This window comes from Grammomys surdaster, unplaced genomic scaffold (genome assembly GCF_004785775.1).
Source record: "Grammomys surdaster isolate TR1022 unplaced genomic scaffold, NIH_TR_1.0 342, whole genome shotgun sequence".
Taxonomy (NCBI): Eukaryota; Metazoa; Chordata; class Mammalia; order Rodentia; family Muridae; genus Grammomys; species Grammomys surdaster.
In genome coordinates, this window is record NW_021604761.1 from 199,788 (window position 1) to 222,893 (window position 23,106).

The 23,106-nt window shown below is 52.6% G+C and overlaps 2 protein-coding genes across 7 annotated transcripts; both read right to left on the minus strand.

Annotated features, from left to right (window-relative positions):
* Positions 1–112: 112 nt before the first annotated feature.
* On the minus strand, positions 113–10,889 carry Puf60 (poly(U) binding splicing factor 60). 4 transcript variants are annotated; one of them, XM_028778895.1, is made up of 12 exons: positions 10,790–10,889; positions 7,570–7,668; positions 5,452–5,547; positions 5,257–5,346; positions 4,325–4,375; positions 2,109–2,270; positions 1,934–2,026; positions 1,626–1,839; positions 1,352–1,542; positions 1,082–1,217; positions 652–887; positions 113–557 (listed from the first exon to the last, which is right to left on the minus strand). In XM_028778895.1, exons 1-12 carry the CDS (start codon positions 10,811–10,813, stop codon positions 258–260), a joined length of 1,692 nt encoding a protein of 563 aa, XP_028634728.1. In that variant the 5' UTR covers positions 10,814–10,889; the 3' UTR covers positions 113–257. The 4 variants fall into 4 exon arrangements, with proteins under 4 accessions (XP_028634728.1, XP_028634727.1, XP_028634730.1 ...); XM_028778894.1 differs by having other exon boundaries at positions 7,570–7,671; XM_028778897.1 differs by lacking the exon at positions 4,325–4,375.
* A 4,912-nt stretch (positions 10,890–15,801) lies between these two features.
* Nrbp2 (nuclear receptor binding protein 2) lies at positions 15,802–22,285 on the minus strand. 3 transcript variants are annotated; one of them, XM_028778813.1, is made up of 18 exons: positions 21,703–21,825; positions 21,135–21,257; positions 20,965–21,066; positions 20,780–20,869; positions 20,573–20,613; positions 20,379–20,473; positions 20,225–20,248; positions 20,072–20,155; positions 19,935–19,990; positions 19,762–19,857; positions 19,200–19,332; positions 18,985–19,087; positions 18,845–18,895; positions 18,631–18,766; positions 17,833–17,886; positions 17,685–17,748; positions 17,545–17,600; positions 15,802–17,458 (listed from the first exon to the last, which is right to left on the minus strand). In XM_028778813.1, exons 1-18 carry the CDS (start codon positions 21,823–21,825, stop codon positions 17,390–17,392), a joined length of 1,500 nt encoding a protein of 499 aa, XP_028634646.1. In that variant the 3' UTR covers positions 15,802–17,389. The 3 variants fall into 3 exon arrangements, with proteins under 3 accessions (XP_028634646.1, XP_028634647.1, XP_028634648.1); XM_028778814.1 differs by lacking the exon at positions 20,225–20,248 and having other exon boundaries at positions 21,703–22,285; XM_028778815.1 differs by lacking the exon at positions 21,703–21,825 and having other exon boundaries at positions 20,780–20,834; positions 21,135–21,250.
* Between the last annotated feature and the right edge of the window lie 821 nt (positions 22,286–23,106).

The window sequence follows — 23,106 nt, forward strand, 5'->3', positions numbered from 1 at the left end:
GTTCACCCCTACACAGCATGCTTAACACCCTCCTTGTCACTGGCCTTGGAACACAGATAACATTCTACACACAACCAGCCTGGGTCACGGGACCAACTTCAGACACAGGGACTTGAAGGCCAGCAGTATCTGCATCTTTATGTACACTACAGGGTGGGCTGGGCAGAATGCCTGGTCCCAGGACACACCACTTTTAACACTTTACAAAACCCAAAGGAAGTAAGGGACAAGTGCAAGTCCAGGAAATGAGGCCAAAGTCACGCAGAGAGGTCGCTGTTATCAAAACGCTCCTGGTCATATACTTCAGCCACCACCTTCCGACCACCAAACCAGCGCCCATTGAGGGCCTGGATGGCCTTGTGAGTCTCTGAGGCCATGGAAAATTCCACAAAAATCTTCACGATGATTTCTGCATCTTCCTCCTCACCCTGTTTTTCTTGGTAGATAATGACCCGGTTTACAGCACCAAATTTGCCACACTCCTCTGTCACCTCTCCCTCCAGGTCATCATCGATGTCCTTGGGGTCCACCATGTTTCGGAGAACCATCACTGTAGACTGTGGGAAAGACAATTGAATGCTGTGACCTATCACCCACGACACCCGCACTGCCCTATAGCATCGCAGCACGGGCACTAGCCCCCTCACCTACCTCCTGTTTTCTGAGAAGTTTCTGCATGACCATGTGTCGAGCACTGCTGCCAGAGATGCTCATGTGCTCCTGCTCACTCAACATCTCTGGCCGCTCCGACTCAGGAAACAGCTCCTCCTCTTCCTTCTCCTTCTTGGGCTCCAACAAACCCAGTGTTGGTGGGCTGGCTAGGATGGGGTTCACCACTCCCACAGAGGGGATGGTGACCGGAATAGGAGGGCGGGCTGGTGTCACACCTGCAGCAAAACCAACCAAGTTTAATAGCCACACACACTCTCCTTGGGAAGGAGCAGAGAGATGGTGGGCTACAGCCAGCCTTCCCTGGATTCAAGGGATTATACTGAAATAAGGATGGGTTGTGAAACTGAAGGCAGACCCTAGAGGAGAGGGGGGAAAGGAATGGTGGAGAACTTGATCCACTCAGACTCACCTGTGATGACTCCAGGGGCCTGGGCAGCCATGACAGCCTGGGGTAGGGCCCCTAAGGGCTGGGCCAGTGTCAGTGCTGGGGACACTAGTCCTGGCGTGGCTAAAGTACCCAGCACTGCTGCTCCAGCCACTGCTTCCTGCAACCAAAAGGCAACCACAGTCAGTTTCTAGTCTGAGTCCTCTACCCAAAACCATCTAAAGAGCCAGTTCCCAAAGGATTAGTGGGTCTGTCCACCCACTGTCAAACACAGATCACTGTGCCAGCTCTCACCTGAGCTGTAATCTTGGCTGTGGCTGCAGCTGCGGCCACAGCAGCAGCAGGCGGGAGACCTCCAGGCGTGGCAGGTGTTAGCAGGGGCATGGGGGGTGTGACGGCCTTGCCCACCCTCAAGTACTGGCCACCCAGATCAAAGAGGTTCATGGAGGATACAGCATCCTGGGACGACTGGGCCTTCTCATATTCTGCAGGGCAGGATGAGCAGTGAGAAAAGCCAGCCCCAGTCCGAGGCAGGCTCCCTCTTCTCCTTGGCCCTTCCCACACTCACCGATAAAACCATAGCCCTTGTGCTTGCCGGTTGTGGGGTCCCGGGCCAACGTACAAGACTTGATCTTGCCAAAGGCTTCAAACACACTCTTGATGTCATCATCAGACAGGTCCTGATGCACAGAGGCCACATATATTCGGTTGAAAGCCCTAGCCTCCTCAGCCAGCTGGTCTATGATAGGCTGGGCTTGTCCGATGTTGCTAGGTCTTCCCACCTGAAGAAGGTCAAGAACCAACATCAGCCTAGGCCTGTGGTGACTGCTTGTATGTATGTAACTTCACAAAGCACTCGAACTTCTTTGTCCTTACCTTGATGTTTCTGCCTCCAAGCATCACAGAGTTCATCTGCTCCAAAGCCAGCTGTGCAGCTTCTGGAACCTCATACTCCACGAAGGCAAAGCCCTAAATACAGGAAGGGGTTATAAGGCAAGGAAAGCAGATAGAAGGGCAAGCTAGGGCACCGGGGGAGCTCCTATCTGCTTACCTTATGCTTCATGGTAACGGAGTCCCAGGACATATCAATGCTCTTGATGGGGCCAAAGGGAGCAAAGGCCTGGCGAATAGTGTCTTCTCCCAGCTCATAGTAGATGGAACCCACATAGACCCGGCACATGATAGCCAGTGCCCGCTGCCGCTGAGCTGCCATCTGCAGCAGGACAGAAGGAGAGAGCCACTGGCTTGTCAGGAAGGCAGGAGACTCAGCAGCCCTCTACCCATCCTGGCCCACCCGCCCAACTCTGCTGTGGGAAGGACTCCCCACGCAGCAGTGAGGTGCAGGCTGGGCCCTTGCAGCCAGGGTTTAGGGGTCAACAGGACCCCACCCCAATGAAGGCCAGGCCCAACAGCAGGACATGGAAGTACCCAGCCCACCCAGGTCCCAGACAGACTTTGGCAGCAGAGCTGACAGGTGGTCAGAAGGCAAGGCTGAATGACCTATAATTCAGCCCACTTCTGTAGTCTGGAGGCCAGGTACCTGGGCTGGGCTGGGAGATCCTCCAACTAGCCCAGCCAAGTATTGGGACAGAAGAGGGAAGGAGGAGCTGTCCAAGCCAGACACACCTACTGGCATGGAGGCCAGAAGAGAGGGTGGCAGAAGACAGGGCAGCCATTGCCCAGAAGAGATCCCAGGGAAAGAATTTGGGAGCCCAGAAAGGGGCTCTCTGGAGAGAATAAGGAGCAAGTGCTCATGCAGGGAGACACAGGTGAGGACTCAGTGTGTTCTATACTTCCCAGCCCAATACCTCCCACAAAAAAAGAGCTGCTGGGAGCACATGACTGTAGCCATAAGAGCTGGCCCAGGTAAGAGCATCACAAGGCAGCAGAGAACCCAATGAAGAAGCCTCAGGGATCCTTAGGGCTGGGAAGCTGGCAGGACTAGCAGTGAGCTGGGCCACTGTAATGAGGGACCACCCATGCCCTGGGAAAGGCTCCTTCCAACACTTCACAGGTATGCCAGGCAGGGGGTTCTAAAGCCACACATAATGGGGCCACAGGTAGGGCCCCATGGGCCAGGGCCTTCCTCCTTTACACAAACAAGGGCTCCTCTCACCCTAACAAAGGTCCCAGTGGCAAGAGACCAATTTACATCTTCAGACATTAGCGGGCCTAGGACAGCCCAGTCTCCCTAAGAGAGAGGACTAAAACGTGCACCAACACAACTCATCCAGGTGGGGCCTATCTTTCCTCACATTAGGAGATCTCTGAATTTGGGATCACCCCCTCAAACTGGCTGCTAACCAGCCTCAGGCTACTGTTCAGATGAAGGGCCAATGGTAGAGCCGCCCCTTTTCTAAGCCCCACGCAGACATGAAGCCACATATGTCCTTCAGGTCACAGTTTGACAAGAGAGTGGCAAGTCTCCCCTTCAAGGTGAGACTACCCAACTACAGGTCTCTCTGACCGCATCTTCCAGGACTCCACAGAGGGTCAACAGCTCCCTTTCAGACATGCTTTCCAGAGTAGACAGAGTATGTCTAAAATATGAGGGCAACTCATCCACGGGTGGCCCTCCAAATGGACACCCCACAGAAAGGGCCATGTCTTTCCCACAGGATCTCCCCAGGATAGGGCCTGGCCACTTCAACTTGCCTCTGGGCAAGGAAGAGCCATCTCCTTCCCAGACTCCTCTGCTTAGTGCAGCCATGGCCGTGGGACCTCTACCCCTTGCTGAGATGAGAGTTAGGTCTATGACCCAAGTTATTGTGTGCCCTTCCCTCTCTTGCTCACTCAGGCCCCCAGCCCCCATCCCATCCATCCATCCTCCCTCCAGAGCATGATGGGGCCACAGTTAGGACCCCTCTCTTATCAAGGAGCTTGACCCCAACCCAAGAGCCCGGGCAGCCTGGAGACTGTCGGAGCTGGAGGCCCACAGGTACATCCCTCAAATGGGGTGGCAAGGCACAGATGAGCCTGGCATTGGCAGCTACCCTCCCTGGCTGGCTGCCGCGGCTGCCCTCCGCAGTTACCTGGCCGGTTAGTTTTAAGGTGGGCCCTCAGAGCAGATGGAGGCCTCCCCAGGGGCGGTCCTGGGGTGAGTGCCCACACCACTGGCCCCACCATGCCTGGCGCTCTGCTGTGCTCGTCCAGAGCTGGCGGGCAGGGCCGGCCAGGGGAGCAAGGTCCCCAGCAGTGGGCTGCACTGCCCCCCTCTAGCCCTGACTAAGGACATGAGCCCCAGAAGAAGTGAGCATTTCTATTGACCGATTGCAAAGGTGAGAGAGGATCTCCAAAGCCCATTGTCACTGCTGCCATCTGAAAGACAGTAAAGACAGAGTTCAGTCTGTTGGAGCCGAGCAGTCTCCCGCTCTTGTCAACACCTCACGCAGACAGCAGCAAGGCGCGGAGTCCCCGCCCTGCCAGGGAGGCCCGCCTGCCTTCCCACACTGCTGGCCACTCTGGCTGGTCACTGGCACCTGCCCAGGGGGGCTTCAGAGCCCCAGGTGCCCCGCCCCACAGCCTTTGCAGCAGGACCGGCGAGGGCAGAAGGAAGGGAGGTAGGAGAGGGATGGACAGAGCACAGTGAACAGCCAGTATGAATGTCTGAGGGTTGGACCTGGGGGTTGGGAAGGCTCAAGGCCCAGGAACCTGTCAGCTTTAAATAGGCTTCTTCTCATAGATATCACAGCCTCCAGTCTAGAGTAGGGCTCAGTGGAGCACACCCCTAGACTGCCCCTTCAATCGAGGGCCCCAAGGATAAAGGCATGACCATAGGGGAAGGGAGGATCACAATCTACATGCTATCATCATGGCTGTACAAAGCCTGGGTGACAAGGGTTTGGTAAGACCCAGAGGCACTAGTGGGAAGACCAAGAAGGAGAACTGGGCAGAGCTACAGAGAAGGAGTGGGAAGGGGGTGGAGAAGGGGGCTTATCAAGCAACCAGAGGAAAGGCCAGGCCACTCATGCCTCAGAGAGGACCCTGCTGGTCCAGAGAATGAATCTTGAGAGTCTGAGAGTGATAACACCTTCTGGGGGCAGTCGACCACAGGCACAGGAGGCAGAGAAGAGGAGGAGATGGTGGAGGTAGTGGGGAGGGGCAGTGGAGACTTCCTGGCCCAGGCTGGGCAGAAGGGCCTCCAGCAGAGCCAGCCCCAAGACAGTGGCTGTGGCGTGCAGGAGGGTGGTAGGGCTCACCTGCAGGTTGGTGAGCTGCTGCTGCTGGTGCGCGATGGTCTGTTTCACCAGCACACTCTTGATGCTCTGCTCCATGGCATATTTCTTGGCCTGTAAGAGATGGCAGTGAGGAGCACTGGGGGGCCCAGCCTGCAGGGGGGTGGCCTGCCTTTCCAACCCTGGTTAGGCAGCTGTGCCCAGGAGATGCACTCTCACCTTCTGGAGGGCCTCCTGCTGCTCGGGCGTCAGGGGAGGCAGCCCCAGCTTGGTGCCTGTGCTTTGCCCATTTTCCATCTTGATGGATTCTGTGCCCTGGAGTAGGAAACGGGAGTTGTTCAGCAGCGAACTCAAGATTTCTCACGTGGTCCCAGAATTCCCACAGGCAGTTTATCCCTAGTCTCTTGAGCCAAAGCAAGAGATAAGCCCCAATACAAACTACTTCCTGCCTGGCTAGAATGCAGGCCTTCCCACCCAGGCCTTTGTCACAGACATGACTAGTGAATGGGACATATTAAACTAGGCAGGTACCCTGTAGGGCAACACAATGGCCTCTTCATACAGCACAGGAGAGCAATATGCCTGCTTTTGTTGACAATGTGATCCTAGAGTCTATGTCTCAAGTCTTGTAGAACAACCAATCTTTACTGTCCTCCAGAGCCCAGAAATCAGAACCAGGACCAAAGACTCTATTCATAGGCTACCAGGCACTCTAGCCTCTTGGTTTCCTCAACAGGCCTTGCCAGGGTCTCAGGCCACCCCAGAGCAAGTAAAGGAAAGGGACCTTCCCTCCAACAATGGCCATTTCAGGCCTGAAGACATTCTTTCAAAACACACCTCCCAGGGGGTGTTACTCCTCAGTTCATGAGCCCCACAAGGGGCTACAGCCTACTTCCATTAATAGAGCAGCATCCTAGCCAAATTAATGTAGAACAGGCAGACCTGGCCAAGGGGAAGAGCTTGACACTTGAATGCTACTAGAATTGTGCTTAAGCTCCTATCAAAGCCATTTCCAAGTTGGCCGCAGGAGAGGAAGATAATCATGCAAACAGGGAAAGCACAACGTCAGAGACAGCAGATCCTGAGAGTAATGGACAGAGCCAGCCTTTGTAAATACTAACTCAAAACACCTCTTATTACTCGTCTAGGTTTTAAGACACAAACTTTGAGAGTGACAGCAGAGAAAGGAAGACCCTCAGCATAGGAGTAACAGATAAGAAATAAAACACAAAGAAGACAGACCAGGTCTGACTGACTCAAACCCTATGGACCCCATCATGGATGCCAGAGTGCTGAGTTTCTGTTCAAGGGTCAAAAGGTAGGAAGCTTATAAGGCCCCTCTGGGGCAGTATCAAGAAGAACCTAACATCCCTCAAGAGCTGCCAATGGATGGGACCAAGGGCTGCAGTCTGGCTCATACCAGATCTGTCCTCTGCCCTCTCAGCTGGCCCCAAGCCTACAAGACTGTGACACTAGAGTAGGCTGTCACCATGGAAATCAATGCCAGTGCTTCTCAGCCCCCTAGAAACTTTTCAATCTCTTCTTTGTCTTGGTGAACAAAAGGCCCTTCTCCCACCAACTAACAGCACCCTGGCCAGCCAGTCAGGACAGAGCTTCAGCCCCCACAACTTCCCAAGATCCACCGATGCATACCAATATCACTGTCTGCACCCACACTGCCCCCACACACATACACCAGTGCCTGGAGGGCCTAGCCAGAGGCCAGCACAGTTTCTTGTTGAAACCTTATGGGACTCTTGTGGAGGCGGAAATAAAGACCCTATCACCTAGCAACAACAGAGGCCAGCTTCACATCCCAGAAGATTTACTCCCATGGGCCAGTAACTAGAGAACAAAATCCATCCATACCCACCCTTAACTCCAGAGGAGATTGAGGGGTGGTGTCCCTAACACACATATGCTTTTGACTTACATGTTATTTTGCTGTTTTACTTACATGAAAACAAAGAACTAACATAGAAATCCCTATTCCTAGCTCTAAACACCACACTGCCACTCTGAAACAGAGGGCCAATCCAGCACAATGCTAACGGCTCAGATCCAGCACCACTGAGGGCTGATCGTACTTCTTCCCATCAGCCCCATCTCTTCCCCCTGCTGCCCGGCTAGCCAACTGCTGGGCCCTGCCAGGCTTAGGCTAGATGGACTCTCACAGAAAAGAAACCAAACAGAAGCAGGCTGAGGAGGGGGCAGGGCTAGACCCCAAGATTTCCCCCACCCAAATCTTCAACTTAGCCCAATCAGGCCTCTCTAGGCCCAGAAATGCATTGGCAGGCAGGCAGGCAGGCAAGGGAAAATCATGTTTAAGATTAATACCTGTGGAGGTTTCCATTTGTCTCCTGCTGCCACCACTGCCGCCGCCGCCGCTGCAGCCGCTGCTGCTGGCTCCGACCCCCCTCCTTGTTGGCCATTGACCTGCTGCAGGCAGGAAGAAAATATAAATAGTCATACAACCTATCACCCAGACCCTGTCCTCATCCGAAGTGGAAGGTTGCCTTTCCATCTACAATAAGGGAAGCTGGCCGAGGGCTCAAGAAGGCCCACTGAGTACTCACTCCCACCATATGCTGCCCTTATCCCCTCTAGCCTGCCAGCACATACCCAGCTCCCAGGGTACCAACAGAAAGCAGAGCGACAGCTGGGCCAGGCCCAAGTTGACAGTCTCCCGCCAAAGGACAAGAAAAGCACAGAAGCAAGCAGTGTTCTAGCCCAAAGCCAAAGAAAGCCACCTTTTTCTGCTGACAGACTGAGCCAGATTAGATGACAGGGTGACCAGCTGGCTATGTGTCCTCCCATCCTTCCCAAGGAAGCAGGAACACTGCTTCCATCACTTGGACTAGGCCTCTCAGCTCAACATTTATTCCAGGAATTCCATGAGCTCTGGGCAAACCCAGGCCTCCCTCACTCAACAGATAAAGTGAAAAACTGTCCTAGGATGACAATGACAGCTGAGAACTTGGCTCTCACCATCAGAAGGGACACATCATCATCCAAAGGCAGCCCTCAGGAGATGGAGCTCTTATCAGGCCTGTGGTGTGGTCTCTGCCACCCAATAGACCTTAGGTAGAGGTGGGCAACATGGTAAGGAGTGTGATGATGTGATGGAAGGGCCCTAAAACCCACCCCAACTTCTTAGAAGACTTGCAGTAACAGAAAAATGTGCTTACCCTACCATCAGCTAAAGTACATGATCCACACGTATCAAAAGACATAGAGAGATGGTTGTGCCCATTCTTACAAACAAAGCCAGAGGCTGGCAATTGGTCTTTCAGGTCATCAGGCTACTGAAGGAGGGATTAGCAGTACAACCTAATGCACTGCAAAGACCTTGTGATGGAACTAGAAACTATGGCTGACACCACCTATACGTGTGCTACCAACATGAGTGTGTACTACTGTCTGTCTTCGTACCATTGGTGACTCAGAAATGCTGTCCCAGAGAAAACTAGAAGAGTGATGACTCCTGTGGCACCGGCATCCACAGAACAGAGGCTGCCTCTCAACACCCATAGTGAAAGCATGCCTCAAGCACTAGCCAGACAGACACCAGTGAGAATGCTGACCCTGGAGCACATGCATAACTTTCTGCCTCTCCAAATGAGTCCCACCCAGGGACAGGAATAGTGCTGAAAGCAGCAGACAATGCATAAGCACAATTCCAGAGAAAGCTCACCTGGGGGCACTACATAGGACAAACCACAGCAGAGAGGTCTCCAATACAGACTCTAAAATTCTGCTTTAATCAGTCACTGAGAGAGAGTCACTAGAGAAAATCTGTTATCACAGCTGGCCACTAACATGTACTTCAGCCGTGGTGAGTCGAGAGAGGGGACGATCCCTTGTGGGATTTGCTGCTGAGTGTCTCAGGTACCCAAGCCAAGCTCCACCCTTCACCAGCTCAGAACAGAGTTCCTTCCATTACAAAACATATTAAATAACCTGAGCAAATCACCTAAAACCTAGGCCTGAAGCTCCTCTTGTGCAGGGGTCTGGTCTATCTCTCAGGCAGCAGCAAAGATTTACAGAATCAATTTCCATGAAGCCCCTTAAGTCTCTGCATACGGAAAGCGAGCCACAGGTTCTAGCAGCATTTGTACCATGGAGAGCAGTGCCAGACCTCAAGGATAGGACTGGGTGAAGGCTGCTGTCTTCCATCTGTTCAGGTCCCTTCACAGGGTGTAGTGCTACTTCCTGGGTGACCAGGCTTGTACTGAGCACTGTGGATGCAGCAAAACAAGAGAGAAAGGCAATTCTCCAGGCCTCATGGTCGAATGCTGGCAAAGACTATTCCAGTTGCTTCAATGATGAGACTTACTGCTCGAGACCATCTCAATGACACTACCTATATGGCACTGGGCTAACCTTTCAGTCTGCACGAACACCAGGGGCTACCCAGAAATGCAGCATCCGCTCTCCCCCGGTGCTGTTCAAAGTAACACCCTGCCCTCCCCCTTTCTTCTATAATCTGACAGCCACCTAAGGGCAGTTATCAAGTCCTCAACAGTCTAGCTGTCTCTACGCAAAGACAATTTATGCCAGTAGCTTCAAGCAGCAGAGCATGATTTTTTTTAAAAAGGTGGTCCTGATGTGAATGATACACACTAGATCTATCCCTCACAAGCTGGAGTGAGTGCCCCTCTCCCAATATGAAGGTGCAGTTCCCAGCTAGTCTGTGTGCACTACTTGACACTCCCGTCTAAGTTTGGCCTCTAGGCACCTGCTTCACTGGTCTCAGACCTTGCCTTATCCCTCTGGATGAGGGTGGTGGCTAATAAAAGGTTGGACTGCAGTGGGGTTATGTCCAAGAGGTAAGTAGTAGTTCCTAAAGCAAATGGGGAGGAAGACTTGTGGTAGTCACTCCCGGAACATTCCTAACTGAACAGGGCAGAACGAAGTTCAGCCCTTGGAGCGTCCAGCACAAGACAAGAGGTTAGCAAAGTCTTATGATGCCCACCAGACCAGTGAGCAAGGCAGGCACTGACTGTCGGGTTCTCCAACAGAGCCAGGGATAGAATGACTGTCTGAAATGTGAGGGGGAATTGGGGGGGAAGAGGGAAGATGTTCTTCCCCTACTGCGTGTTAACAGAATGGGAAACAGCTTCTCTGTGCACCATGGCGTAGAGCAAATGCCAGTGGGTCCGCCCCTTCCGCGTCCCCAACACGGGGCGTAGTGGCGCAAGTCTGGAGCAGGCGCCAGGGCTCCCAGACGCCACCGGACGCCTAGACAGCTGTCGCCCAGCCTCAGTAAGGAGAGGACCGCCCCGCGGGGATACAGCTGGGCAGCCCGCAGCCGGCCCACCCCGCCCAGCAGCCGGAAACTGGAATCCTCGAGCCGGAAGCTGCAGCCCAGCCACAGCCACGGCCGCAGCCGCGCGCTCCCGCTCCGCCTCCGCCCCGCGTGCCGGGGACCACAGGAAAGTCTGTATGAGGCCCGATCAAGCCGCTGCGCACCCAGGGGCCCCTCCGCACCTTGTCCCAGCCTACAACTAATTCCTACCAGCTGACGGCCGCCCCCGGCCGCGAGGGACTCACTTACGAGAGCTATAGTCGCCGTCGCCATCTTGCGTCCGTCGCGGCCGCCGCGCGCGCCACAAGCACCAGCCCCCTCCGCAGTCTCGCGCGATCTGGGCGCCGGGCGCGGAATTCTCGCGATATATGACGTAGTTACGTGAGCGGAGACCGGAACGCATTTCCGGGGTTGGGGTCGGGGGAAGGAGAGCGACCAGTTAAAGTACCGGATGAGGATAGGGCGTGCCGGAGTTCTGGAGTCGACACCCAGAGATTCCTCCCCTGTTCGGGGGTCAACACTCGCCGAAAGCGAGAAAGAGAGGTCGATTTCTTCTCTTCGTAGACAGTGAGACAGAAGATAAAAAGACTGCATCATCTTTGCATTATCTATCTTTTTTGTTATTGTTGTTGTTTTTGTTTTTCGAGACAGGGTTTCTCTGTGTAGCCCTGGCTGTCCTGGAACTGACTCGGTAGACCAGGTTGGCCTCGAACTCAGAAATCCGCCTGCCTCTGCCTCCCAAGTGCTGGGATTAAAGGCGTGTGCCACCACTGCCCGGCTTTTTTTGTTGTTGTTTTGTTTGTTTGTTTGTTTGAAACAGGGTTTCTCTGTGTAGCCCTGGCTGTCCTGGAACTCAGTCTGTAAACCAGGCTGGCCTCAACTCAGAAAACGCCTCTACCTCCCAAGTGCTGGGATTAAAGGCGTGCGCCACCACCTCCCGGCTGCATTGTCCATCAAAAGTCAGGAATCCTCATTTATTTTGAAATATGATCTCTTTCCTAGTGAGAGAGTAGCCTTTTAGAACTATTGATTGACAAGGAGGTAGCCCCAAAAGACGGTTCCCCAGGCAGTCCTGTGGGCATAAAAGACGGTTCCCCAGGCAGACCTGTGGGCATAAATGTGCACGCTCGTCCCCAAGTCCTGAGCTATGTGTAAATCTGTATGTTCATCTGTGCTGTGTGAGGAGTTGCACTCAGTACCAAGACTCTAAGGCTGCCTGCAAGACACCAACCACATCTGTAAGCTCAAAGCCCCTTCAGACTACACTGGATAGGCATTCTGTTTTTCACCCCTGAATTTTTCAGAATTTAATATAGAGATCTCTAGCAAAATATGGCACGATACTTTCCTCCCCTTCCAAACCCCCTTTAAACAGGAAAGGAACATTGAAAGCAAAGCCTGAGTGGGCAGAGAAGCGGAACGCTGGGGAATCAGGGGAGAGCCTTAGTAGACTGGTTTGTGATGCTTGTGTCTAGAATTCTCCGAAAAAGACCAGATTAGGGGGAAAAAAAAAAGTAGGTGCCTCCAGACTTCTATCCCTACATGATGCTAGTCATTCTGGCTCTGCTAACAATGGCTGGAAATTAGCTCCACTCTGGGAAAGGGGCATTGAGACCCAGCTTAGCATCTCAGTCTTCAGCACAAGTGGCCAGGCAGAATCACCAAGCACAAGAGCATGAGGAAATGTGACGCAGAAGAAATGGAGACAATAAAGGAAATGGGAGAACAAGAATAGAAACTGAGAAAGTATTATCATCAAATATACCCAGAGATGTTGCATCCCCAAAACAAGAAAGACCATGAACTTAGATTTCTTCCCAATTAAAAAATAAAATAAGGGTGGGTGGGGGATGGGGTAAGGGGACAACATATGAAATGTAAATAAAACATCCAATAAAAAAATTAAAAAAAAATAAATAAATAAAATAAGGCCGGGCAGTGGTGGCACATGCCTTTAATCCCAGCACTTGGGAGGCAGAGGCAGGCAGATTTCTGAGTTCGAGGCCAGCCTGGTCTACAGAGTGAGTTCCAGGACAGCCAGAGCTACACAGAGAAACCCTGTCTCGCAAAAACCAGAAAATAAAATAAAATAAAGATGGCCAGGTGGTAGTGGTGTACTCCTTTAATCCCAGCACTTGGAAGACAGAGGCAGATCTCTGAGTTCGAGGCCAGCCTGGTCTACATAGGTCAGGACAGCCAGGACCACACAGAGAAACTTTTATCTCAAAAAACAACCCCTCCCCAAACAAAAAATCTGAAAATGAGCAGTTCAATAAGTTGAGCTGGGTGTTGTAGCACATACCTTCTATCTCAGCACTCCAGAAGCAGGGGCAAGGAGGATCTCTTGAGTTGGAGGCCAGCCTGGTCTACCTTTCCAAGTAGTTCCAAGCAACTTCCAAAACAGCCAAGACTACATAGAGAGATCCTGTCTCAAAACAAAAAACCCTAAAGTCGAAAGTTCCAAGAAAACTATATTTATTGGGAAAAATGGACCCACTCGAGCCTCTGAAAAATACACACACACACACACACACACACACACACACACACACACACGGAGGATCAGAGGATGTTGAGTGGGCTGGGTCTCACCATCACCACCAGGGGGAACCCCAGGCACCACCCTCTGATAGCGATGGATCTTGCTTTTCAGAAAAATGTTTAGCAAGCCGATAAAAACTTTAAAGCTCTTTGAGGTGTCGAATCTGTCTTCTGTAGAAGAACTAGCCAGAAGCCAGACTGCATGGTGACAGTATTTGGCTATTCTAGATAGCTTGTGAATCAAGAGTGAATAGTCGCCGGGCAGTGGTGGTGCCCCTTTAAACAGGAAAGGAACATTGAAAGCAAAGCTTGAGTGGGTGTTTTATGGGACTCCTAACCGTGGACATGGGGGTGTCTCCCTTTTGTCTGCTCTTAGGACCCTTTTTCACCTCCTGGGTTGCCTCATCCAGCCCTGATATGAGGGTTTGTGCCTCATGGCCTATCTGGTTATGCTGTGTTGGGCTGATATCCCTGGGAGACCTGCTGGTTTCTAAAAGAAAACAGGAGAGTGAACATGATGAGGGAGGGGAAGCTGGGAGGGGTTGAAGGGGAAACTGCGATTGGGATGTATTGAAAACAAAATCAATAAAGAAAAGAGAAAACTCTTCACTCTGCCCTTGAGCCCTCTCATGGGCAGCTCCTACATGTGTTAACCCATAACCACCTGATAAATAAATATAAAACGATAGAAAATACAAATCTAACATCTCAGTAATTTATCCAGAAAATAGGAGAGAAGTCAATAATCAATTCAAGAAAATGTCATTTTTTCTTTTCTCTCTCTCTCTCTCTCTCTCTCTCTCTCTCTCTCTCTCTCTCTCTCTCGCTTTTTTACTGTGGCAGGTCACTGAAAAGTTCCAAAACACTAGGCAAAGAAAAGATGAGAAGAAACAGAAGAGCTCTTACACAAAAGGTCAGAATTGAGAAGCGTGGCAATTCCTGGAACTAGAAGAATGTAACATGACACTCTTAAGTCCTGAGGAGAGAGGGTTTTCAGCTAAACAAACTTCTTGCACCTCGGAACATTTCAAACATCTAAGATTCGAATAAGAATAAACAGGCAAAGATTCCATACTTCCCCATCCATTCTTCTCTGGAAATCTTGAAGGATGTTTCTTTTCATGTGGGATAAAAGAAGAGGAATGCATGGGACCCAGAGGGAAGAGAGAGGCATGTAGCTAGATCCTGCTGCAGGGCAACCCACACTGAACCACAATACAGGAACAAGCAGCAGGCTCACTCCATGGAGACCCAGTAAGAGAAGAGTGATCAGTTGTGCTTGGTCCTAAATATTGAAAGGAGCCCAAAGATGAATTAATGGCAAACATGTACCAGAAAGCAGAGCTGGGGAGTGGCTCAGCAGTAAGGGGGCTTGCCACCAGATATCTGAGTTCAATCCCTTGAGCTCACATGGTAGAAAACAAAAACCCTAACTCCTACAGGTTGCTGTCTGACCTCATGAGCCATGGCACACACACGTGCACACACACACACAGGCACACACACACACACACACACAATGTTTAAAAGAACTGAAAAGGAAAATTATTAACTTCAGAGAAAACAAAAAATTGTGCAAGAGAAAATATAATGCAGAACACGTTGTTCTCTGCTAAAACCTACGCTGATGGAACCGTTAATACTCATCCGTGATGCTTATCAAACTGGGATGATGCTGGGGTAGAGGGTGGGCCGGTGTCTAGCCCTAAAGACTGCCATGTGGGGGCACCTACCATATAAAAACCAATAAAAAGGACTAAAAGCATGCTTGTGGCTGGGCACTGTGGCACATGCTTTTAATTCCAGCATTTTGTGAAATTGAAACAAGTCTGGTCTATGTAGTGAGTTCCAGGCTGTGATGGCTATTCCTGGTTGTCAAAATAACTACATCTGGAATGAACTCCAATCCAGAAAAGGAGGGCACACCTGTGATCCAGATCTTGAGGTTGGAAGACACAGGCTTCTGACTGGATCTTGACATGGAGCTCTTGAGGCACAGTGGCCATGGAAAGCTTAGGTCCAGGCAAGGCAGTACATTTTTAATCCCAGGAAACTGAGGCAAGCAGATCTCTGAGTTCAAGACCATCCTGGGACAAAGTAAGGCCAGCACATCTGTAAGAACCTACTTCTTCAGTATTCCTGCTCATACAGAAGACCAGCTGAAACTAGCCTCATGGGTCTGAGCAATTACTGGACTTTTGGACTTCCCATTCGCAGCTGACCATTGTTAGGTTACTTGGGCTACAGACCATAAGACAATAACTTTCCTTACTATATAGAGACATTCCATAAGTTCTGTGACTCTAGAGAACCCTGACTAATACACAGGCTAAGAGATTTGAATTTATGTAAAAGATTGTACAGTGTAGAAGATTGCATTTGTTGTTGACTATTGACCCTGCCAGGCAGGTCAACTTTTAAAACAGCATGTTTGCACTGAGGCACAATGGCTTACACATATAATCACAGCACCAGCCTGCTCTGGATACTGAATTCCAGGAAAGGAGGGTTGAAAGCAAGATCTTTAAAGATAAACTGAACAGACAGATGGTGGCACACGCCTTTAATCCCAGCACTTGGGAGGCAGAGGCAGGGAGATGTCTGAGTTCAAAGTCAGCCTTGTCTACAAAGTGAGTTCAACGACAGGCAGGGCTACACAGAGAACCCGTATCATGAAAAATCAAAACAAACAAACAAAGGATGCTAAAGGACAGCATTGATGCTCTCAAATTCAGTTTAATTACCTCTACAATCTGTTGTAGATGTTAAAAATAAACTATGTCACACCATGCATAATTAGAGTTCATTTAATTTATTAGGTGTCCCGTGACAGATTTGCTTTACTTTAGGTTTTGGTTTCAGTTAGGATGGCATGGTAGGTGACACAGCAACAACACCCACGGCCCATGGTCATTCTCTAAGCACCAAGACCCAGGATGATTAGTCTTGACAGCAAAAGGTACTGTGCAGGTGTGGTTAATCTACAGACCCTGAGAAAGAGCGCATCCTAGGTTATCCAAGTGGGTCCAACCTACTCACAAAAAGCCCAAACACTTCATAGCAGTGGAAAAACAGACAGCTAGTCCATGACTAGCTGAAGTGGGGGAGGAAGAAGAGCTAAGAAAAGTTGGTGGCCTCTCGAAGATGAGAAGGGCTCTTAGTTGGCAGATGTTAAGAAAACAGGAATTTCTGCCTTACCATTGCAGGGAAGTGAATTCTGCCAACAGCTTGAAGGAGCAGGAGGTGAGCCCCACCTTCCAGAAAGGAACTTAGCCTGGGTATTAATCTACTGAGAGTCCATATCAAACTTTTGATGTACAGAACTATATGTGTGTTGTCTCAAACCACTGGATTTTATGATATGTGTTAACAGCAGCAAAGTGGAACTATTAGTAATACAACAGTGAGCTTTCCTAGTTTCACCCATGAAGTCTTTAAAAAGGAACGTGAATCCACTAAATTCATAGATACATTTAAAAATGTTTAAAAAGGAACGTGAATGCACTAAATTCATAGATACATTTAAAAATGTTTAAGACTTTAAATTTGAAGTTGGAAGAGAGGCAGTTCAAGAACCAAGAAATCAGGGTGGTTCTGAGGGGAAGAATTTACCAGGACTTTGAGCCGAGTAAGACTGAGAAACAAGTTGGGTTGGGGAAAAAAGAGGGAGCCAGGAACCCACATCCTCACACTCAAACACACAACTTCCTCAGGGAGGGGATGCAGAAGATGCCTGACCTCTGAGTCCCTAGACCAGAGGGATGATGAATAGAAAGATCCTGCCCAAGGGCTTTGGAGAGGACAGGTTCAGGTCTCGGGTGTGTGAAATATCAGAGAGAGGGCTCAAGGCAGGTCTGCAAGGGATCCGGACTGGTCTGAGTGGAACCATGGAATTTCCTGGCCATGGGTCCAACTCCAAGCTCTCTAGTCTATGGTTCTCCAATCAGGTCAGCTCTGTCTGTCTGATGCCAGCACTATGTTTGCCACCTGAAGGGGCTCTATTACTTTTAAGTCCAGGCTTCTTTCCCAGGTTTCTATGCCACCTGAAGGCATGGGTGTTGTCCAGACCAAATGGAGTGGTTCCCCTAACTGACCTGTATCCACTCCCATCCAGGCTCAGGGCTCCATCACCACCCCAGGGTCCCACACTGCTGCAGAACACTGGGGGCAGAGGAGTCTTCACTAGCAGGGCCTGTGTTCAGTTCCAGGGAACACAGGCAGAAAGCAGCTCTGAGCAGTGTGAGGCTCTTTGCCAAGTGAACAACCCTGAGCCCTGGTATCTCTGCTGGGCTGTCAGGACTGGGAAGGTCACGCTTGTGTTCCACGGTACTTGAGGAAAGTGGTCTCCAGAAAGGCTGCTAGCTTTGTCCGGTCATCCTGCAGTGGGTGGGTAGGGAAGCATGGTAGTACTGGGCAGTTCTGCCGACCCTGAACCTTTCCAAACCCGAAGCATACCCGCCCACCTCGTGCAGGAAGCCATAGTGCACTAGCTCAGAGGCGAGGTCCTGGGCACTGTCGGCTGAAGAGAGAACACAGAACAAATGAGTTGTGGCACTACTAGTGCCTGAGCCCCAGCCCACCACCTGACCCCCTACCAGCCTACTTGGGAGCAGATCATAGGTCAGCTGCCGATGCAGACGATCCTCAAGCACCAAAAGTAGAGTAAGCTGTGAACGGAAGGGCGTGGTCAGGGCATCGCCAGAGTTGATTCATCCCCATCTTCCCTAGTCGCACCCAGGGCCCTTGCTCACGTGCCACCGAGCCTTGTCCTCGCTTCTTTCCAGGTTGCACTGCATCTGGACTACCTGAGGGCAGGGAAGGTATATTAGCCCCAGACTACTACTTAACAAAGGAGCCCGGAAGGATCAGCAGAGACCCAAAGATGGTAAACCTCTCCAAGGGAAGTCTGGAAAGCACATCTTACTGAACCAGCCTGGAGGTATTAGGGAAGGCTTCCAATAAGTAGGCCTTCTGTTTGAGTACTGAATGATGAATAGAAAGGCAGACAGAGAGAGACAGAGAGACAGAGATGGAGAGACAGAGACAGATAGAGACAGAGACAGGCAGAGGCAGACAGAGAAAGAGAACTGTGGAAAGCAAAGAAATGTTGTATCCTAGGGTGTGACTGTACAGAAAAGCAAGGTGCCACCAGGAGCAGGACAGGAGACTGGGGCTTGTGCTGATTTCCACTGGCTCTCTGGGCAGCTGGGATCCAGGACATGTAGACTACTGGCATTTGAATTTAGGGTGTACTGAGGAAGGAAGGAAGCTAGGAGGAGGGAGACTGGCTCTGAATCCAGATGGAGCATGGAGGTGGCCAAAGCCTCTGGAACAGAGCATGCAACAGGACGGGGGAAGGGCTGTAAATGCAAGAAGCCTCTGAGGAAAATGGTTGTCTTGGTTCGGTTACAGCTTCTATAAAGGTGGATTTGGTCTCTGGCAGCCTGGAGGAGAACTTGGATGGGGAGAGACAGGTCCCCAGAGAAAGGCATCCATTCCCTGGTTGTGGTCAACTCTGAGAGACAAGTACAGCAGGGGTTGGGATTCACCTTCCTGGTCTCTGAGTCAAAGGGTTCTGGCGTTGGAGTTTTGGCCTTTTGGGCCTCCTCTGGGGGTGGGGCCAACACACGGGGAAGTCCCAAGGGCCGAGCAGCCGCAAAATTCATCAGTGGATAGATCCCGTTCCTGGAGACAGACGAGGGGGTGGGTAGGTGGGGGCTCGGGCCTCAGTGTGCTTTTCTTCAGTGTCATGACAGCTCTCACCTGACATCCTCTAGAAATTTGTCCAGCTCCAAGAAGGAGACCTCTGAGTACCTGGAACGGCGTGGAAGGTACATGAGAGGCATCAGGCCAAAGGCTAGCCTAGTAGCTAGGAGGGGAGGCCTCGTTTGGCCATCACTCACCGCCACTGCATTGGGGGTCCATGGGGCTGGGGCATCTCAGCCAAGACTGCGTGGAGGTCCATGGCCTTGGTCTTTTCCTCTACCACATTTTCAGGCATGAGGTCTGTGAACCACAAAAATACTCATGGAGATGGCCCCAACCTAAGGGTCCAGCAAAGACCCTTCTATGATCTGACCCCAGGATCCTGGTCCATCCCGGCCCTTCTGCCCCTCACACTGGTGCTGGATGAAGCAGTGGGCTGCCAGCAGCTTCAGTGAGTGCACCTCGAAGAGCACTCGGTGGAAGAGGAGGTTGTGGGCTGAAGGTCGACGGGCAGGGTCCCGGGCCAGGCAGGAGAGGATGAATTCCTAGGTTGTGAAGAAGAGAGGCACATGGTGGGTAGAAAAATCCTAGCTCTAGAGGAGGTCCTTGAAAACCCTAGACCCCATGAATCCAATCACCACATCCTCCCGCCTCCGAGATGCTGGGGGAGCCTTCCTGTATGAATGAACAGAGAAGGCATCACATTAGCAGCTCAGGATCTGATTCTGTAAACTTGAGGATAGGCAGGCCTCGGGCTCCAGACACCTATGTCCTACTTCCATTCACCCTTGTGGAATTCGTGAGCTTCTAGAAGAGTCTTCCTTTCAGGTGGACCTTAGTCCACCTGCTATGCTTTCAGATGCTAACACTTTCAGATGTACTGACCAGGCTACCCCTCTAGCCTGCCTATAGCACTTCAAAGGCAAGCTGAAGCACCTGCAGCCAGCCCTAGAGGGGCAAGGTAAGCTGCTCACCCGCATGTTGGGGTCACTCAGTGAGTGCCTGGCTCGAGCAATGGCCTCTTCTGTGACTCGGGTATCCCCATTGGCTTGGATCTCCAGTACAGCCATCTGGGTGCAGGGACAAATTGGAAATGGCAGGATGAAGGGGAGCCCGGAGCAGAGGCTATGAGGAGAGTGGACAGTACCTCCAGTGCACACATCCCAAAGGAGAAGATGTCCACAGCAGTCCCATCATTGACTTCTGAAACGGAAAAAGCAAGGCAGGGTTGGTCAGTCTGATGTGCCAGCAGGTCAGAGGCCTGAGAGCGGCTTAAGGACTCACCGCCATACTCTGGTGGGAAAAAGTGCAGGTTTCGGAGTTCCTCCCGTTCAGCTCGAATAGGGCTCCGAAGATCATCAGGAAGTGCTACGGAAAAGCGTGGAGCTAAACAGGCCAGTTTCTCCACGGCCCCCACCTCCCAGAGACCCCACACACCATTGGAGAAGATGCGGTACCACACTGCAATGGCCAACGCAGAGAGAAAGAGAGGCCAGGGCGTCAGTGGGGCCGGGAGACTGGGCAGTCTCTGTCCCGGGCTCCCCGCAGGTTCCCCACCCCTGCCCCCTGCCCCAACCCGCCTCGCCAGCACCAGAGCCAATCTTGATGAGGCCATTGTGCTGAATGAAGATGGTGTCGCTGGTCAGGTTCCCGTGGATGATGGGGGGACTGCAGGCGTGCAAAAAACTGCAAGCATAGAGGAAGGGAGGCAGGAAGAACCGGGTCAGAGAGCACCGGAAAGGTGCAGAGCAAGGGTCAAGCGCGTGGGCAAAGCCAGGCTCTCACCTGAGTGCAGACAGGATCTGCGTACACCAGCGCTTCCAGGCCTGGCAGCGGACGCACGAGTCCGTCGGGTGGGCACCAAGAGGCTGCTGAGCCTGCGGAGCCCGCCCGCTACCCCACTCCTGAACCCAGGCCTCTCGGAGTCCCCCGCCCCACCACTGTCCCTAAGTTCTGCTGGACTCCCTCGGGTCCCCAGCCCACTCCCCATACCCGGGCGTTCATGGCCTTGTGGTTCTTCTTGGTCTTTTTGAGGAACTGCTTGAGGCTGCCAGACGACACGTATTCTGTGATGAAGATGACCTGCGGGCAGGCGGGCTCCGCCGTTGCGGGTGGGTCCCTATACTGCCCCACCCAGCCTGTGGCTTCACTCCGCCCTTCACCCGCCCCTAGCTCACCCTCGCGCGGGCCTCAGAGGCGTCCAGCCAATACTTGTGCAGCTTGACGATGTTGGGGTGGTCCACCAGCGCCAGCTGCTCAAACATGGTCTGGATCTTCTCCTGGGGAAGGAGGATGGTCGTGGGGGCAATCAACGGAATGGGGCAAAGGGGGTACAGACGGGCCTCACCTCATGGGCCGCAAAGGCCTTCCTATCCCCGAAGTGGAGTTCGTTCCACACCACTTCTACCCCCTCCTCCGTGTCCATAGCCAAAAAGGTGCTCTGGATCCCGGGCATGTTCCCTTGGTTCACCTAGGTGGGAAGAATTTGTGTCCTAATAAAAATAGACCCAGGGTGTGGACGCGGTCTCTGCCATAACCTTCCCCCAGCCACGAATGTGCTGCTAGCCCTGCCCAGCTCAGTGGGAGAGCTCGGGGTGGTAAAGCTGGGGATCTAGAACCCAGGAAGAGAGGGGTGGTGCCCAGGGGCTGGGCCAGAAGGTAAAGCAGGGTTTAGAGGTTGGGGACGATCCCCAGAGGGGTAGTGGGGGATCCAAGGGGCACGTGGAGGTGATCCCAGGATGACACTGGTGTTCAAGGAATAGGGGTTTCTCACCAGGGCTTAGGGCCAAAGGGATCCGAGAGCCTCCAGAGGCCAGAGCGTCCGGGGAGACCCTCACACTGGCTCGGCCCCCACGGATCCCATGGCCTCCATCCATAGGCTACGGGACGGCAGCGTCACCCGCACCCGTGCCCACCTGCTCCCGCCGCTTCTGCCAGCGGCCACACGGGCTCTCCTCCAGGATGTCGCTCTCGTCCTCGCTCTCGTCCTCCCTCTCGCGCTCCCGGCCTCTCCTCGGCGCCGGCTCCGGGGCCGCCATGGCTCGGCGAGCCCAGGCCGCCGCCCTCCGCGCAAGCCCTCGCCCCGCTCCCGCCCGCCCTGGCCCAGCGCCCGGCAGCCCAACCTGGAGCCCAGCGGAGCGGCCGCCGCGAGCCCTCCTCGGCTCCGGGAATTGGGAGGCGCGGGCTCGCAGCGGACCCGAGGGAGGGGCCGCCCCGCCCCTCCGGAGCCGCCTCTGCGGGCCGGTGCTGGAGTGTAGCTCGATCCAGGGCGGCAGAGCCCCGCCTCGGGCACGCCCCGCCCGCCCAGGCCACTCCTGCTTCCCCAAAAGCTCCGCCTCAAACAGACGCGCCCCTCAAAGGCACCACCCATTCCTGCAGAGGCCTCCCCAAGGTTTCCCAGGCAGCTGTGGTTCTGGCAGACTGTGTCTGGCCTCTTCGGGAATCACTTCTGCCCAACTCTTGGAGCCAGTTCTTCCAGCACTGCATCCCGATCCTACTCCTATGACAAATGTCCTGAACTCTGCCCAATGAAGAGAGTCTGGATGGGGCAGCAAGAGTCAAGGGCATCTGGGAGCAGCAGGCATTTCAGTGGTAGGAAGCCATATGGTCTCAGAAATGGGGCCAGTTCCCTCCTTAGGTAGCCAAGGAAAGCCTCACTAAAGATGGCACAGCAGCACAGACTGACAGGATGCACTTTAAATCCTCACCACCTGTCTCTTCCTGGCCCAGAATTCCGTGCTTCTCTTTCGGTGTACAAACCCACCTTTCATAATGGCAAGTTTCTCTTTTCTCCCCAAATATGACCCTCTCCTTTCCACTATGGGCTCCCTTGAAGCAATGACTCCATGAAGAGGGAGCATTTCTCACTTGCCACATCCAGCGAAATTCTCCCCCAAACCTCTATCCACCCCTCAACTGCCTTCACTCCTACGGCTGTCTTCTTACCCACCGCTACCTCCCCTTGCTATATAGAGACACCGTCTGCCCTCTGATTTTAAACACCATCTGGCCCCTGACCAGCTCTGTCCCCTACCCCCCGACTTCTGCCATAGCCTGCCCAGATTGCTGCAGCTGGCTGTGGTTTTCTACCCTTCCTAACTTGAGAAGGGTTAGCTAGTTTAGCAGATCAGGAGGGGTTAACCCTCTACTGGCCCCAGAAACAAAAACAGGGCCAATGCTTGGAAGACAATTTGCAAGTCCTTGGATCTACCTATTGTGTCTGTTTTCCTGGGACCCTAGCCACACTGGAGAGTGCAAAAGACAAGGAGCCTTGTACCACAGTGTTAGCAGAGCATCTTGGGGGTGGGTGGGTGGGGCAG